General features: G+C 42.2%; 1 protein-coding gene across 3 annotated transcripts in view; it reads left to right on the forward strand.

Annotated features, from left to right (window-relative positions):
- Positions 1-15,499, forward strand: part of LOC120986318 (RING finger protein 112-like) — a 248,188-nt gene that overhangs the window by 53,306 nt on the left and 179,383 nt on the right. For 2 of the 3 annotated variants that reach the window (XR_005775668.1, XM_040414828.1), the window contains exon 12: positions 187-261. Coding sequence is in view for 2 of the 3 variants with exons in the window: in XM_040414828.1 (XP_040270762.1) it covers positions 187-261 (75 nt within the window). In the remaining variant the exon portion in view is untranslated. Of the gene's footprint in view, positions 1-186; positions 262-5,100; positions 5,872-15,499 lie in introns of those variants that run through there. The other variant, XM_040414831.1, reaches the window with a different exon arrangement.

Genomic DNA, 15,499 nt, shown 5'->3' on the forward strand with positions numbered 1-15,499 from the left:
TCAGCAGCTGCCCGACACAGTGGGGGTGCCAGGAATTGGAACCCCACAGGTCAATATCAAAAAGGTGGAATACCCCTTTAAAAAAAATTATGTGATTATGTACAAAACAATTATAGCTGATAGTGAGTGCTGGAGAATAGGAGCAAACTGCACACGTCTTTGTGACATATTCATTGCCCTCTACAGATGTATAACAAGAGACAGAACCAGGAACGCATGGAAGAAATAAAGAACGAGTTTCGAGAATTTCTCAGTAGCTGGGTGAGTTGTTGGAGGCAGTGGCTGCCATTTCCATTGTTTCCATAGGAGAGAGAAGTGATATTACCTTTCAGCTATTTCCCCCTCACTTATACAGCCCATATGAAAGGAGGGATGGGGCTAGCCTGAGCTCGGTCTGCTTTCCCATGGGCCTTATAGTGATAAGGTTTGAAATGCACAGACAGATCAACGATACAACTATCATGTATCACTGATCTTACACCATTGTGGTTTTTGATGGTATTTCATTTAACTGCAACTCCTAGCCAGGGCTGTTTTATCCATCGTTCAACCAGAGGAGCCATATTGAGCCTTTATGCAGGCTACTAATTGTAGCGACCCAGGGGTGGGGAGAAAGGAGAGTATAGGATTGGTGGTAGTTCTCATGGAGGCATCCCTCCCAGACGCTCCCTGGGGCCGTACAATAATACGTGGAGGGACACCCTTTCTTTCCCTTGGGGCACATCCTGGTGATGAGGTAGTCTCCTGCCTGGTGGTGGTTTGGGATACCCTTGGTGGTGTATTGCGGGGTGCAAGGCAGGGATCCCTAGGTGGAAGGCACACCACAGGGAAATTTTACAGTCGTTACTGAAGTTAATGGCAAAGTGCAAATACACTTTTTCATAGGAGTAGTCTCAGTTCTGGTTATACACGGGACGGCAGATCTTACACATTTTACCGTTTCCCAGTTCTTACAGCTCTGGAGGTTGCAGATGAGGTAGACAGGACTAGTTGTTTCCTCACTAAGTTTTCCAGATCATTACTTTTCCTCTCTCATCCATAGGGGTGAAATATCTTTCTTCCCTATCTTTTTCAGTCCCACTTTATTCCAAAATATGGCACTACAAATTACCCAAATTGTAAATAAAAACAGGCACTCACCAGCTGGCAGGTCTATATATAGTAGCTTTATATAATCATATAAAATTGACATAAAATTTACAATAAAATGTTCACATAAAATATTAACATAAGAAACACTGAGGATATGGTTATGTGTCTTCCTTATTTTAACTCGCTAAATGAATAGTAGGCTCTAGGTCAATTCCTATAAGTGCATATAGTGCCAAGATATACAAATAATAGCAATAATGTTCTGTGTGATAAGTCCAGAGTAGAATATCAAGGATGGATATCCTACAATAAAGTGAGAAAATCCTGTGAAAAATAAAATATAAAAATATCCTGTAGAAGGTGCCAAACAATGGTGGTTGGTGTTTCAGTGAGATCTTATAAAGACCTAGTAGCAATTCCTCAGATAAGGTATTGATGTTGTTTCTATTCAGTAGCAATTCCTCTATGCGCCGGAAGATAAAGGTTTAGTAAAGAGTAGTCGGGTTTTGGAACTGGGGCGTCCCCCTAGTTCTTCAAACCCTCTTACCTTAACCTTAGTTGTGACTGTCCTCTTTGGGGGTGCCACTCTCATAGGCGCTGGGACTCTTAGTTCTCCCGGGTTGACACAGGATCCAACAATGCAGGAGTTACCTCTCACCGGTCTCGGCGTTCCACGAGGTTACTTCCTTGCGTGTCACCAGTCAGGAAGTGATTTCCAAAGTTCGCGTAGTCTCGCGATGGCTTGATCCCAGCTGAGTTTGCACTGGAATATTAATACAAGCTGTATGGTAATCTTCCGACAATTATTGCAATCGGATTCGGATGGGTAATTGTTACTCGCAGGAACCAGCCAGACGCGTTTCGAGGGTCCTCCCTCTTCCTCAATTACCCATCCGAATCCGATTGCAATAATTGTCGGAAGATTACCATACAGCTTGTATTAATATTCCAGTGCAAACTCAGCTGGATCAAGCCATCGCGAGACTACGCGAACTTTGGAAATCACTTCCTGACTGGTGACACGCAAGGAAGTAACCTCGTGGAACGCCGAGACCGGTGAGAGGTAACTCCTGCATTGTTGGATCCTGTGTCAACCCGGGAGAACTAAGAGTCCCAGCGCCTATGAGAGTGGCACCCCCAAAGAGGACAGTCACAACTAAGGTTAAGGTAAGAGGGTTTGAAGAACTAGGGGGACGCCCCAGTTCCAAAACCCGACTACTCTTTACCTAAACCTTTATCTTCCGGCGCATAGAGGAATTGCTACTGAATAGAAACAACATCAATACCTTATCTGAGGAATTGCTACTAGGTCTTTATAAGATCTCACTGAAACACCAACCACCATTGTTTGGCACCTTCTACAGGATATTTTTATATTTTATTTTTCACAGGATTTCTCACTTTATTGTAGGATATCCATCCTTGATATTCTACTCTGGACTTATCACACAGAACATTATTGCTATTATTTGTATATCTTGGCACTATATGCACTTATAGGAATTGACCTAGAGCCTACTATTCATTTAGCGAGTTAAAATAAGGAAGACACATAACCATATCCTCAGTGTTTCTTATGTTAATATTTTATGTGAACATTTTATTGTAAATTTTATGTCAATTTTATATGATTATATAAAGCTACTATATATAGACCTGCCAGCTGGTGAGTGCCTGTTTTTATTTACAATTTATATATCTCTTTATGCGGGATGAATAGGTGAATCATCCAAAAAGCAGAGCACCTTAACCACAGTAACAGATACGGGTGAGCCACGATATATATATATACTACAAATTACCCAACTGCGGGGCGTAGGTCTTTAGCAGATCCACAGTCTGCCTCTGCTCATGAAGTCTTCTATTTTCCCACACAAGTCCAAGAAGCTTTATGCACGTTAGCTCCACAGTCTTTTGGTCACGCACCCCCTCTCAAAGACTGACCTGCATCAAATAATTCTCAATTGCTTCCTCAGAGGCTGGTGCGGGCTCGGTCTCACAAGCTGGCTGTTTTTTGTTTTTGTTTTTCCCCCCAGACTGCTGCTCTTTCTCTCTCCACTTCTCTCTTAACTATGGTATCTATCTCATTGTATCTACTCCCCCTATGGGGAGGGTGGAGCAGCATCTTTCTAGTAACTAGTCACTAAGATTGTTAACCCCATACGCAACCCTCCAGGTAAAACACGCATTAACCCCTTGTGGAATTTTTTGTGGACGAGGTTTTGAAGCAGATATGGCTGGAGGATATTCTGCCAAAACCAGAAGTGGATTTAAAAGGAATCGGAACTAAAAAAGAAGAATTTTTATACTTTTCCTTCCTGGTGGATCCACTTCTGGCTTTGGCTGAAAATCTTCCAGGCATGTCTGCTTCAAAACCTCATCCAAAAACTCTGTGTGGCTGTACCCTAAGGACCCATTACATGGGCCATCTGTATAGGCAATTATCGTGAATAAATAATTAATTCCCAATAATTGCCTGCACATTCTTCCCATGTAAATGTGCCTTTAGTTCATGTGTGTGAATTCCAAGAGGTGGGTTAGGGTGGGGGACTAAGTTATCTCCTTTCTAACTCTTAGATATATGAAATGTCTTAAAATATATCTGTATAAATTGGCGAAAGCACCTTTAAGGAGAAAATGTCACCAGGGACCTCCCTATTCAACTAAGTTTGCAGAGACACTTTGCTGTTGTTCTGATTAAAATGCTGTTTTTATTTTGTTGATCAGAGGCTTTGTTGTCAGGTTATGATACTTTTTTCCTAATACGCAAGTTAGGCCTTTGGTGCAATGAGAGTATCACCATTGCTCTTGTTGCACTCAAACGCCCCTTCTTTCTATGGCCATCCCCTCCCTGGCTGCTTTGATTGACAGGTCTAGGCAGAGGGTGCTGGGTGCAAGGAGAGCAACGGAGACCTCCTCATTGCACCAAAGGCCTAATTTGCCTATTAAGATAAAGTATCATAACTTGGGAACAGAAATTCAAATTAATACAATAAAAACAGCGTTTTAATCTGGTGAATGACAGCGCTGGTGACAGATTCCTTTTAAGTGTTAACCAGAAAAACATCTTCTGGTGACTTATGTGGTTTTTTAACCTCCACTCCAAGCACTATAAAATAAAATAAAAAAGTGGACATGGCTTATCGGAAGGTGGCAAAGACAGATTTATCAGAATTTGTCAGAAAACTTGTGTAAATTATAGATGAAGTCTGGCATGGATTTCATTTCTGGCGCACGGACTGTTCAAAGATGAGCCTCATTTATTAAGTGGCGCGTACATCTTACGCTAGTGCATTGATAAATAAGACTATAGTAGTAAACACCAGTCTTAATAAATTCTCAACGCGGAGTATAGGGTATAGATTTGCCCCTGGTATTCACCCGAGTCCCACACCTTGTATCTGGGTTCCTTGTACTATATACTACAGCAGTCAGTGTACGGCTTGTATAACAGTGTAAATATGGCGTGTCCTCAAAATAACTCAACACACAGCCATTAATGTCTAAACCGCTGGCAACAAAAGTGAGTACACCCCTAAGTAAAACTGGCCAAATTGTCCCCAAAGTGTCAATATTTTGTGTGGCCACCATAATTTTCCAGCACTGCCTTAACTCTCTTAGGCATGGAGTTCACTAGAGCTTCACAGGTTGTCACTGGAATCCTCTTCCACTTCTCCATGATGACATCATGGAGCTGGAGTGTTGAGTCATTTTGAGGGGACATCAAATTTACACTGTTATATAAGACGTACATTGACTAGTTTATCATTGTATATAAGTGTCAGATCTTCAGTGTTGTCCCATGGAAAGATATAATAAAATATTTACAAAATTTGCGCAGTTTACTTACTTTTGTGAGATACTGTATAAGTAACAAGTAATGAATAAAGCACATTCAACTATTGTCCAACTATTGTCCTAATGACCCTCCTAAACTCATACTAGTCCTCCATTGCTTCTCCAAAAGGACACTCATTGCTTTCTCTCTCTCTCTCATTGCCTCCATAGCCCTTTTGGCGACTCAGAATAGGGGATACGGTTGCTGAAAAGATCTCAGAACTTCAACAGAAATTTGAGCAATCTTTCAGAAGTATAAATGAAGAGGATCGCAAGGACCAGCTGGAGAAGCTGAAGGAATATTTATTAACTGAAGGAGACAAGTTCTGCCGTAGTCACAATATTAAGCTTCTAATAAATGGGGCTCCCGTAGGTTTAGCATTAATAGGGGCAGCAAATCCAGCAGCAGCCAGGGTGGTTTTCAATGGAGCTGCAAAATTGACAAGTTGGATTCTGCTTCGTAAATTCTTTTGATGCAAATACACATGTGTGGTAGGATGGGGAGTATTTGGGGGCATTGTGAAGTGTCCAAACTTAAAAACCAGCCATCGGAACCCCCATTGATCAGCTATTATCTATATGGAAACCTGGTAGTGCCACCACACTGAAAATGAATTCATGTAAATTGGGTGGGCACCAAAAATCTAATAGTAAAGCTACATAGTTGGTAAAGTTGAAAAAAAATTCACAGATTCATTTAGGCCAACCTATAATCATATTTTTCAGACTATAAGATTATAAAACTGTTGTAGGAAATATTCATTATCAATATTTGGGGTTAATATTAATAATTAATTAAAGTGGACCTTTCATGGTTTTGTATTAATGGAGATAAATACCTTTACTTGCGGGGTACCCCCTCGCTGATGCTGCCACCATGCCTAAAATATCGCTCCTATGCCCCCCCCCGCAGTTTTCGCGCTCAGTATGTCAATACTGAGCATCGGTACAGGAAGGAGGAGACGCCGGGGTTTCTCAATGGGCGTCTCTTCCCTGGCTGTGCTGCAATCCAATCACAGCGGAGAGCGTCACAGCCAGGGAGAAGATGAGTTTTTTTTTTCTGCCTGGCTGTGGCGCTCTCCGCTGTGATTTGATCGCGGCACAGCCAAGGAGAAGGAGATGCCCATTGAGAAACCCTGGCGTCTCCTCCTTCATGTACCGATGCTCAGTATTAACATACTGAGCGCGAAAACTGCACACACTAAAATAATCCTAACTACACTACACAAAAATTCACATCCCCTCTATTTATTTCACCCACCATCTAACTAAATACATGCATACACACAATAGTATCAGCGCCCTCCCACCTAAGGGTACTTTCACACTAGCGGCAGAGTGATCCGGCAAGCAGTTCCGTTGCCGGAACTGCCTGCCGGATTTGGCAATCTGCATGCAAAACATAAAGCATTTGTAGACGGATCCGGAAGCAGATCCGTCTTACAAATGCATTGCAAGAACGGATCCATCTTTCCGTATGTCATCCAGAGAAACGGATCCTTTATATATATTTTTCCACATTTTTACCTGTCTGCGCATGCGCAGACCGGAAAGACGGATCCGGCAATGCGGTGTTTTGAATGCCGGATGCGGCATTAATACATTCCTATGGAAAAAAATGCCGGATTCGGCATTCAGGCAAGTGTTCAGTTTTTTGGCCGGAGATAAAACCGTAGCATGCTGCGGTTTTAATCTCTGTCCTGATCGGTCAAAAAGACTGAACTGAATACATCCTGATGCATCCTGAAAGGATTTCTCTCCATTCAGAATGCAAGGGGATAAAACTGATCAGTTATTTTCCGGTATTGAGCCCCTAGGACGGAACTCTATGCAGGAAAAGAAAAACGCTAGTGTGAAAGTACCCTAAAACTAACTGTCTCTAAAGGGGTAACAAGGGTAAACTGTAAATATGGTATGGCAAGGGTTACAGGGATATTGCAGGGCTATGGTAGGGAGAGTGTCAGGGAAGAGGTTAATACAGCAGTGGGATCAGGGGGAATATTGGTTCAAGGGGTAATACAATGCAAGGGGAAATACACTGCCTGTCCAAAAAAAAAAGTCACCACCTGGATTTAACTAAGTAAATAGTTATGAGCCTCCTGAATGATCGTGATCGGCGATCACTTAAACGTTTGGTGAAATCAAATCGAAGAAAAACAACAGTAGAACTCAGGGCTATGTTTAATAGTGAAAGTAAGAGCATTTCCACATGCACAATGCGAAGGGAACTCAAGGGATTGGGACTGAACAGCTGTGTATCCGTAAGAAAATCACTAATCACTGAGGCAAACCAGAAAAAAAAGGCTTCAATTTTCTAGGGAGCATAAAGATTGGACTCTGGAGCAATGGAAGAAGGTCATGTGGTCTGATGAGTCCAGATTTACCTTGTTCCAGATTGATGGATGCATCAGGGTAAGAAGAGAGGCAGTTGAAGTGATGCACCCATCATGCCTAGTGCTGTCACCGCCACTTCTGTGAGAAGGTCTGTTAGACGCTTTTCTCTACCTGCATGAAGTTCTTTGTTTTGGTTTCACTTTGTCATCTCCTTTCCTTCTCCCAGCTGTCACCTATTTACACTAATTGTCTCCCTTTATATTCCCTCCCATACTGCCTCACTTTGCGGTTTATACTTCTTCCTGGATTGTGTTCACTGCTGGAGGCTGCTTCTGATGATTCCTCAGATAAGTCTGTTTCCTTTATTTGTGTTTCCTTGCTGGCTTGATTCTAGGTGACCCTGACTCCGTCCGTATTAAGTGCAGGGAGCCGGTGGTCGTGTCCCCTGACTATTATAGGGTTTTCAGGTGTCACATAGTATGAGGTACGTGGACATGCAATCGTCTACCATAAAGATCTTTGCATGGGCATAGCAGTCAGGGAGAGCTCTAGGGGTTTTATAGGGCTCACCCATATGCTCCTTAGTTTGGGATCAAGCCAGTTGGATGTTTATTTAAAAGTTCCAGCTTTCTGCAACACCATCCGTGACAAGTGCCTACTGTACAAGCCTGTGGGGGCAGTGCTATGATCTGGGGTTGCTGCAGTTGGTCAGGTCTATATTTAGCAACAGTATGTACTCTAAGAATGAGGTCAGCTGACTACCTGAACATACTGAATTACCAGGTTATTCCATCAATGGATTTGTTCTTCCCTGATGGCACGGGCATATTCCAAGATGACAATGCCAGGATTTATCGGGCTCAAATTGTGAAAGAGTGGTTCAGGGAGCATGAGACATCATTTTCACACATGGATTGGCCACCACAGAGTCCAGACCTTAACCCCATTGAGAATCTTTGGGATGTGCTGGAGAAGGCTTTGCGCAGCAGTCAGACTCTACCATCATCAATGCAAGATCTTGGTGAAAAATTAATGCAACACTGGATGGAAATAAATCTTGTGACATTGCAGAAGCTTATAGAAACAATGCCACATCGAATGCGTTCCATAATCAAAGCTAAAGGTGGTCCAACGAAATATTAGAGTGTGTGACCTTTTTTTTTTTGGTGGTGACTTTTCTTTTGGACAGGCAGTGTATTATGGCAGGGGTTCAAGGGGTACTTGGCCAGCCAATGCTCGCATTCTGTTTCTGGAGTGGCTGCCCGGCTCAACTCATGTCCACTCTTCCAGGTGTGGAGTCCTTCTTCTGTTTGTGGTGATGAGCTCTCCCCCTAGTTCCAAATGCTGGACTATTTATCCATCATAAGTAGGGGGAAGGTGTTTGGCCATGGGGCAGAGGTGTGGATATCCAGGGGCGGACTGGGAACTTAAAGTGGCCCTGAAAAAAATACTAAAAGTGGCCCCGTTTTGTAGTAGGGTTCAAATTGAAGGAAGACAGGGCCAGCAATATCATATTGTGGTACATTATACTACAAGAACAGAGCCAAATACTGCAGAGCATCACAAAATACTTCCAGCAACACAAAATACATCCCCAAAAACTTCCACTGGCCGGCTGTGAGGAGGGTTCAGGCGGTCCCCTGGGAAATTTCCCTGTAAGGTCTATGGCCAATCCGCCCTAGTGGATATCCCATGCTATAAAAAACATGTTTAGCATGTCACCAACAGCTTGTTTGGGGGTCTGCACAAAAGTGGACTAGATACTGATCAGCTGTTATAAACTTTAACAATGCAATTCATGGCCTGCAGGCTATCAACACCAGTATTTCTGAAAACATGGGCCTTTATCAACCAGTGGGATGAAGAGTTGATAAGAGTTGATAGGGGATGGAATCTAGGCAACATTTAATACACTTCCCTCTACAAAAACGTACCTAGGTTTTAGAGGAGGAAAATCTGAAATAATATACAGACTCCCAAATTAGACCTCAGATTAGACCCCAATATCAGACCCCCATATCAGGCCCCAATAGCATACACCCATATGACCCTAATATCAGACCCCAATATGAGATCCCCATATCAGACCTCAGATCAGACCCCAATATCAGACCTCAGATCAGACCCCAATATCAGACCTCAGATCAGACCCTAATATAAGACCTCAGATCAGACCCTAATATAAGACCTCAGATCAAACCCCTGCTTTCCATGCCTCCTGCGTCTTATAAAGTGAAAAATATGGTAAATGGTATTGTAGAGCAATCAGACCCACTGGATCTTGAAAAACAAAGTGGGTCTAAGTCCGAAAAGTGTGAAAAAAAAAATAAAGGAAAAAAAATATTAAATATGACTTCTTCCTAAATCCACACATTTAATATTTGTTAAAAAATAAATAAAATACACTACACATTTAGTATCACCATGTCCAAAATGACCTGATCTATAAAAGGATCATGTTACTTTTACTGCACCGGTAACAACATTAAAAGAAAAAAAAAGAAAAACTATAATGGAATTGCAATTTTGCCCACCTCACTTCTCAAAAAATGGTATAAAAAGTGATCAAAAAATTCATATGTACCCAAAATTAGTACCAATCAAACTGTCATCCCACAAAAAAAATCACATGATCTACTCCCTAACTTGAATGCCGTAAAAAAACAAAAAACAAACGGTGCCAAAAAAGCCAGTTATCACCTTACATCAAAAGCAATCAAAAAGTCCAATATAGACCAAAATAGTAGCAATCAAACCATCACCTCATCCCGCTAAAAATGAGGCAATCACCCAAAAAAATAAAAAATATGGCTTTTAGAAAATGGAGACACAAAAACATGATTTTTATTCTATAAAAATATCACAAGATTTACTCCCTAAGGTCTAACCTGTCAGGTGAACATTGTAAAAAACTAAAATAAAAACCATGCCAGAACAGCCATTTTTTTTGGTTACCTTGCCTCACTAATATTGAGCGTTCAAAAATCATATGTATTCTGAAATAGTATCAATAAAACTGTTACCTTATCCCATAGTTTCCAAAATTGGGTCATTTTGGGGGATTGTGTACTCTAGGGGTGCATTAGGGGTCTCCAGAAATAGGTGTCTAAAAACCAGTCCAGCAAAATCTGGCTTCCAAAAACCATACAGCGCTCCTGTTCTTCTGCGCCAAGCCGTGTGCCCTTACAGCAGTTTACCACCACATGGGGTGTTTCTGTAAACTACAGAATCAGGGTAATAGATATTGAGTTTGCTTTGGCCGCTAATATTTGCTGTGTTACAGGAAATAATGGATTAAAATAGAAAATCTGCCAAAAAAGTGAAATTTAGAAATTTGATCTCCATTTTCCTTAAATTCTTGTGGAACACTTAAAGGTAATCCCTGACAAACGGAGCAGAGAAGAGGATGAGGCAGTTCTTTACCTCTGTCTTCTGGAGTAACTTGTCCTCCTGTGTAGTTAGTACAGGTTCTGTGCACTAATAAGACGGCGGCCATTTTATTTCTCCTCATGATTGCTCCCCAGACCAAATGAGACATAATTACTAATGGAAGGTATTTGGGAATATATTTATAATAAAGTAATATTTAAGTATTTTAAGTAATTTTATTTTCTTCATTCCCGGAGAACCCCTTTAAGGTGAAAAAATGGCTCAGAAGGAGTTAATATGTCCCACACATGTTCACCTATGTAATTGTCGCACAGTGCACCCCACGTATCGTAGTGTACATGATTGGCACTCTATGCAGTATGCGCAATTTATGTAAGAAGATAGATCTTTCAAGGGGGTAGTATTTAACACTAAATATAGTTCGAATTATTAAAAAAATCACGCAAATTATCAGGAAATATTTACCCAACTTAAATACAGATATTTATCTGAGGGAAATTACTGGCCAAGGATGCAGGTATGCGGCCAAGCATTCACAAACCATTGGAAATATGATAGCACCCAGCTTGTTCTCAAATCATGATAGAAAAGAGAAGTACACTTGGCTCAACATTAACCCCTTCCCAACATCCCCCATACATGTACAGTTGATGTCAGGTCTTTAAAGATGGCATCGGTCTGGAGCAGAGCGATTGCCGCAGCTATTCGGTGCCTGCTGTATCATACAGCAGACATCCGTGGTTAATGTGCGCAATCGGTGGTAATGCTGACCATAGACTTTAACCACTCAGATGCGGTGGTCATATGTGACCACGGTATGTAAGGGTCTAGAAACCCGGAAGCACACGCTTCACAAGCAGGAAAGCCTCTCCAAGGCCAAGTCAGGGAAGACAGTCCATGTAAGTAATGAGCCTGAGCATGTACTAGGCTTCAAGGCCTATTACTTGTATATTACAATTCAGGCCAGCAGGTGGCAGCACTGAATTGTAATATTGTGATTTCTATATAGGATAATGAAGAAAATGCCATTACTCTATACAAATTGCACTTGGGGATTTAAAAAAAGTAAAAAAAAAAATCAAGGGCATCGCCGCAAGTGAAAACACTCGTACGATTAAAATATAAAAAGAACCTTATCCCACATGCTGAATGCCCGATTCGCTGTTTTTTTAATCACTGTACCTCCCAAACAAATTAAATAAAAAGTGATCAAAAAGTAATACACACCCCAAAGTGGTATTATCAATCAGATCGTCCCGCAAAAAATGACCCCTCACAGATCTCTGTAGGCATAACTATAAAAAAAAGGTGTGGGAGTCAGAATATAGCGATGAAAAGAAAAAATGAATTTATTTATTTAAATTTTTTTTTACTATTAAAAGGCAAGGAAAACTGTACAAGTATGGTATCTCCCTAATCGTACCGACCTAGAGAATAAAGAGCACAAGTCAGTGCATAGTGAACGCTGTAAAAACCCATAAAACTGGCGGAATTGCTTTCCACTACATTGTATGCCGTATTAAATAATGACATTAGAAAGTACAACTTGTCCTGCAAAAATCAAGCCCTCATACGGCTACGTGAACAGAAAATTAAAAAGATATGGCTCCGGAAAGGCAAGGAGCAAAAAACGAAAACGCAAAAATGGAAAATCGCTGAATCAGGCAAGAGTTAAAGGATCTTACAAATTTGGAAATGTTTGGTGTACATTATGTAAATTTAGGTTAAAAAAAAATAAGATCAAATAGCATGAATCGCGCTCATAATATCAAGTCTTACATAAATTGTGCATCCACACATTTAGGGCTCATACACACGACCGTATGTATTTTGCGGTCTGCAAAAACCGGATCCGCAAAAAATACAGATGAAGTCCGCGTGCATTCCGTATTTTACGGAACGGAACAGCTGGCCCCTAATAGAACAGTACTATCCTTGTCCGTAATGCGGACAATAATAGGACTATCTTTCTGCGAAACGGAAATACGGAAACGGAATGCACATGGAGTAACTTCAGTTTTTTTTTTGCGGACCCATTGAAATGAATGGTTCCGCATACGGTCCACAAAAAAAACGGAATGGACACGGAAAGAAAATAGGTTTGTCTGCATGAGCCCTTAAGGGTGTATTTTTATGTCTATTTTTGTAACTATTGGATGTCTTTAATGCTCTACTAATAAAGATAATGGAGTTTTTTAAGGACAAGTGCCAGAGGATTATTCCGGATCTATCTCCAGTATGTTGCACTGAACTGACACAGGATCATCCGGTTTCCCTCTGAGCACTGTGGACACTCACGTGGTGTGGTACCGCAACAAAAGGTTGAGCGAACACACATCTTTCAATATTTTTGCTAGTTTTTAATCGTGCCATTTTAGGGAACACATAACTTACTGATTAACTTTTATTAACTCTTTCTTGGGGAAGGAGATAGTAAAAATATTGCAATACTGCCACAGAGTTTTCGCGTTATAAATTTTGCGGCATTCATTTATCGGCACAGATAACCCAATAACTTTATTTTCTGGGTCAGTACAAAACAGTGATACCAAATACACATAGGGGGTCATTAATCAAACTGGTGTAAAGTAGAACTGGCTTAGTTGCCCATAGCAACCAATCAGATTCTTCCTTTCATTTTGGACAGCTCCTTTGGAAAATGAAAGGTGGAATCTGATTGGTTGCTATGGGCAACCGAGCCAGTTCTACTTTATACTAATATATATATTTTTTTTACATTTTACTACTTTTGCGCAACAAAACACCCCTTTAAAAAAAATAAAAAATAAGAAGAAGCAAATGTTTTTGCATCACCACATCTCAAGACTCATTTTTATTCTTCTTTTTATGGAGCTGTGGGATGCCTTGTAGTTTTTATTGGTATAATTTTGAAGTACATGACACTTTTTTAATCACATTTTTTGTGGCAAATAAGCAAAAGGCAGCAATCCTGGCTTTTTTTTTTTTTTTTTTAACACGGCGTTGACCATACAGGATAAATACTGTGGGGTCCTTCTGGACGCAGCGATACCAAATATGTAAAGATTTTAATTTTGCAATTTATTCAATTTAAAAGCATTTTTTCAATGGAAGAAAGTTTTTTTAAACTGGAATTATTTTTTTTTATTAAGCAAGGGGACTATAAAATAGGTGATATTTTGAACACTTCTAAACTACATTGCACTATTTCTATAGTGCATTGTATTTTAATGTCAGTGCTATACTGACATTCACTAGCAGTGTGCACCAGGCAGGCGCAACCTGCTGGAAAAGCTGGAGGCAGGTCTCGGGCATTCACTAGGCCCTAGCCTGGCTGCACGGACATAGACATTTGCAGGGTGCCAATGGGAAACAGAGCAAATGAGGAATGAAAAGGGTTAAACGGCTCAGATTGACGCTCCTGCAGGTCCGGTCCGTAAAAGCAGGAGCGTGGTTCTCATGGGAAAGCCAAGCCCTGGCTCTCTGCTGCACTTAGACTGGGCCACGTAGAAAGACGTATTGAATGACCACTGTAAAAAGTAGGGGTGCACCGAAATTTCGGCAGCCGAAAATATCGGCCGAAAATGCACCTAATCCACTTCGGCCGATATTGTTACATATCGGCCGAAAATATGGGGTGTGGGATTTGTCACCCACCATCTGCGGGCGGGCGCCGGGCGGGCGGTTTACTTTGTCACTGCATCTTTATTTTACCTTACAATCGTGAGGCTCCAGTAACTAACAACTCTGCAGGCAGAGCGGAGGCCGGCGTAACGTCACTTACTCACGTGACGCGCCTGCTCCGCCTCCTTCATTCATAAAGTGGGCGGAGCAGGTGCGTCACGTGAGTAAGTGACGTTACGCCGCCCTCCGCTCTGCCTGCAGAGTTGTTACCGGAGCGTCACGATTGTAAGGTAAAATAAAGATGCAGTGAGTGATGCTGTGAGCAGCAGGGCCGGGGCTGTTATGGGTAGGGGGATCGGTCTATGGCACTGCTATGGGGAGGGGGGATCTGTGCACTGCTATGGGGAGGGGGGATCTGTGCACTGTTATGGGGAAAGGGATCTGTGCACTGTTATGGGGAAAGGGATCTGTGCACTGTTATGCCCATAACAGTGCACAGATCCCCCTCTCCATAACAGCGCCACCCACAGATCCCCCTCTCCATAACAGCGCCACCCACAGATCCCCCTCTCCATAACAGCGCCACCCACAGATCACCCTCTCCATAACAGCGCCACCCACAGATCCCCCTCTCCATAACAGCGCCACCCACAGATCCCCCTCTCCATAACAGCGCCACCCACAAATCCCCCTCTCCATAACAGCGCCACCCACAGATCCCCCTCTCCATAACAGCGCCACCCACAGATCCCCCTCTCCATAACAGCGCCACCCACAGATCCCCCTCTCCATAACAGCGCCACCCACAGATTACCCTCTCCATAACAGCGCCACCCACAGATCCCCCTCTCCATAACAGCGCCACCCACAGATCCCCCTCTCCATAACAGCGCCACCCACAGATCCCCCTCTCCATAACAGCGCCACCCACAGATCCCCCTCTCCATAACAGCGCCACCCACAGATCCCCCTCTCCATAACAGCGCCACCCACAGATCCCCCTCTCCATAACAGCGCCACCCACAGATCCCCCTCTCCATAACAGCGCCACCCACAGATCCCCCTCTCCATAACAGCGCCACCCACAGATCCCCCTCTCCATAACAGCGCCACCCACAGATCCCCCTCTCCATAACAGCGCCACCCACAGATGAATTTCATTCATGAAAAAGAATTATTAATAAAATCATTAAAAAAAAAGTATTTTAAAAGTATTTGGGCAAAAAGGCAGTTTCGGTTTCGG

This window comes from Bufo bufo, chromosome 1 (genome assembly GCF_905171765.1).
Source record: "Bufo bufo chromosome 1, aBufBuf1.1, whole genome shotgun sequence".
NCBI lineage: Eukaryota > Metazoa > Chordata > Amphibia > Anura > Bufonidae > Bufo > Bufo bufo.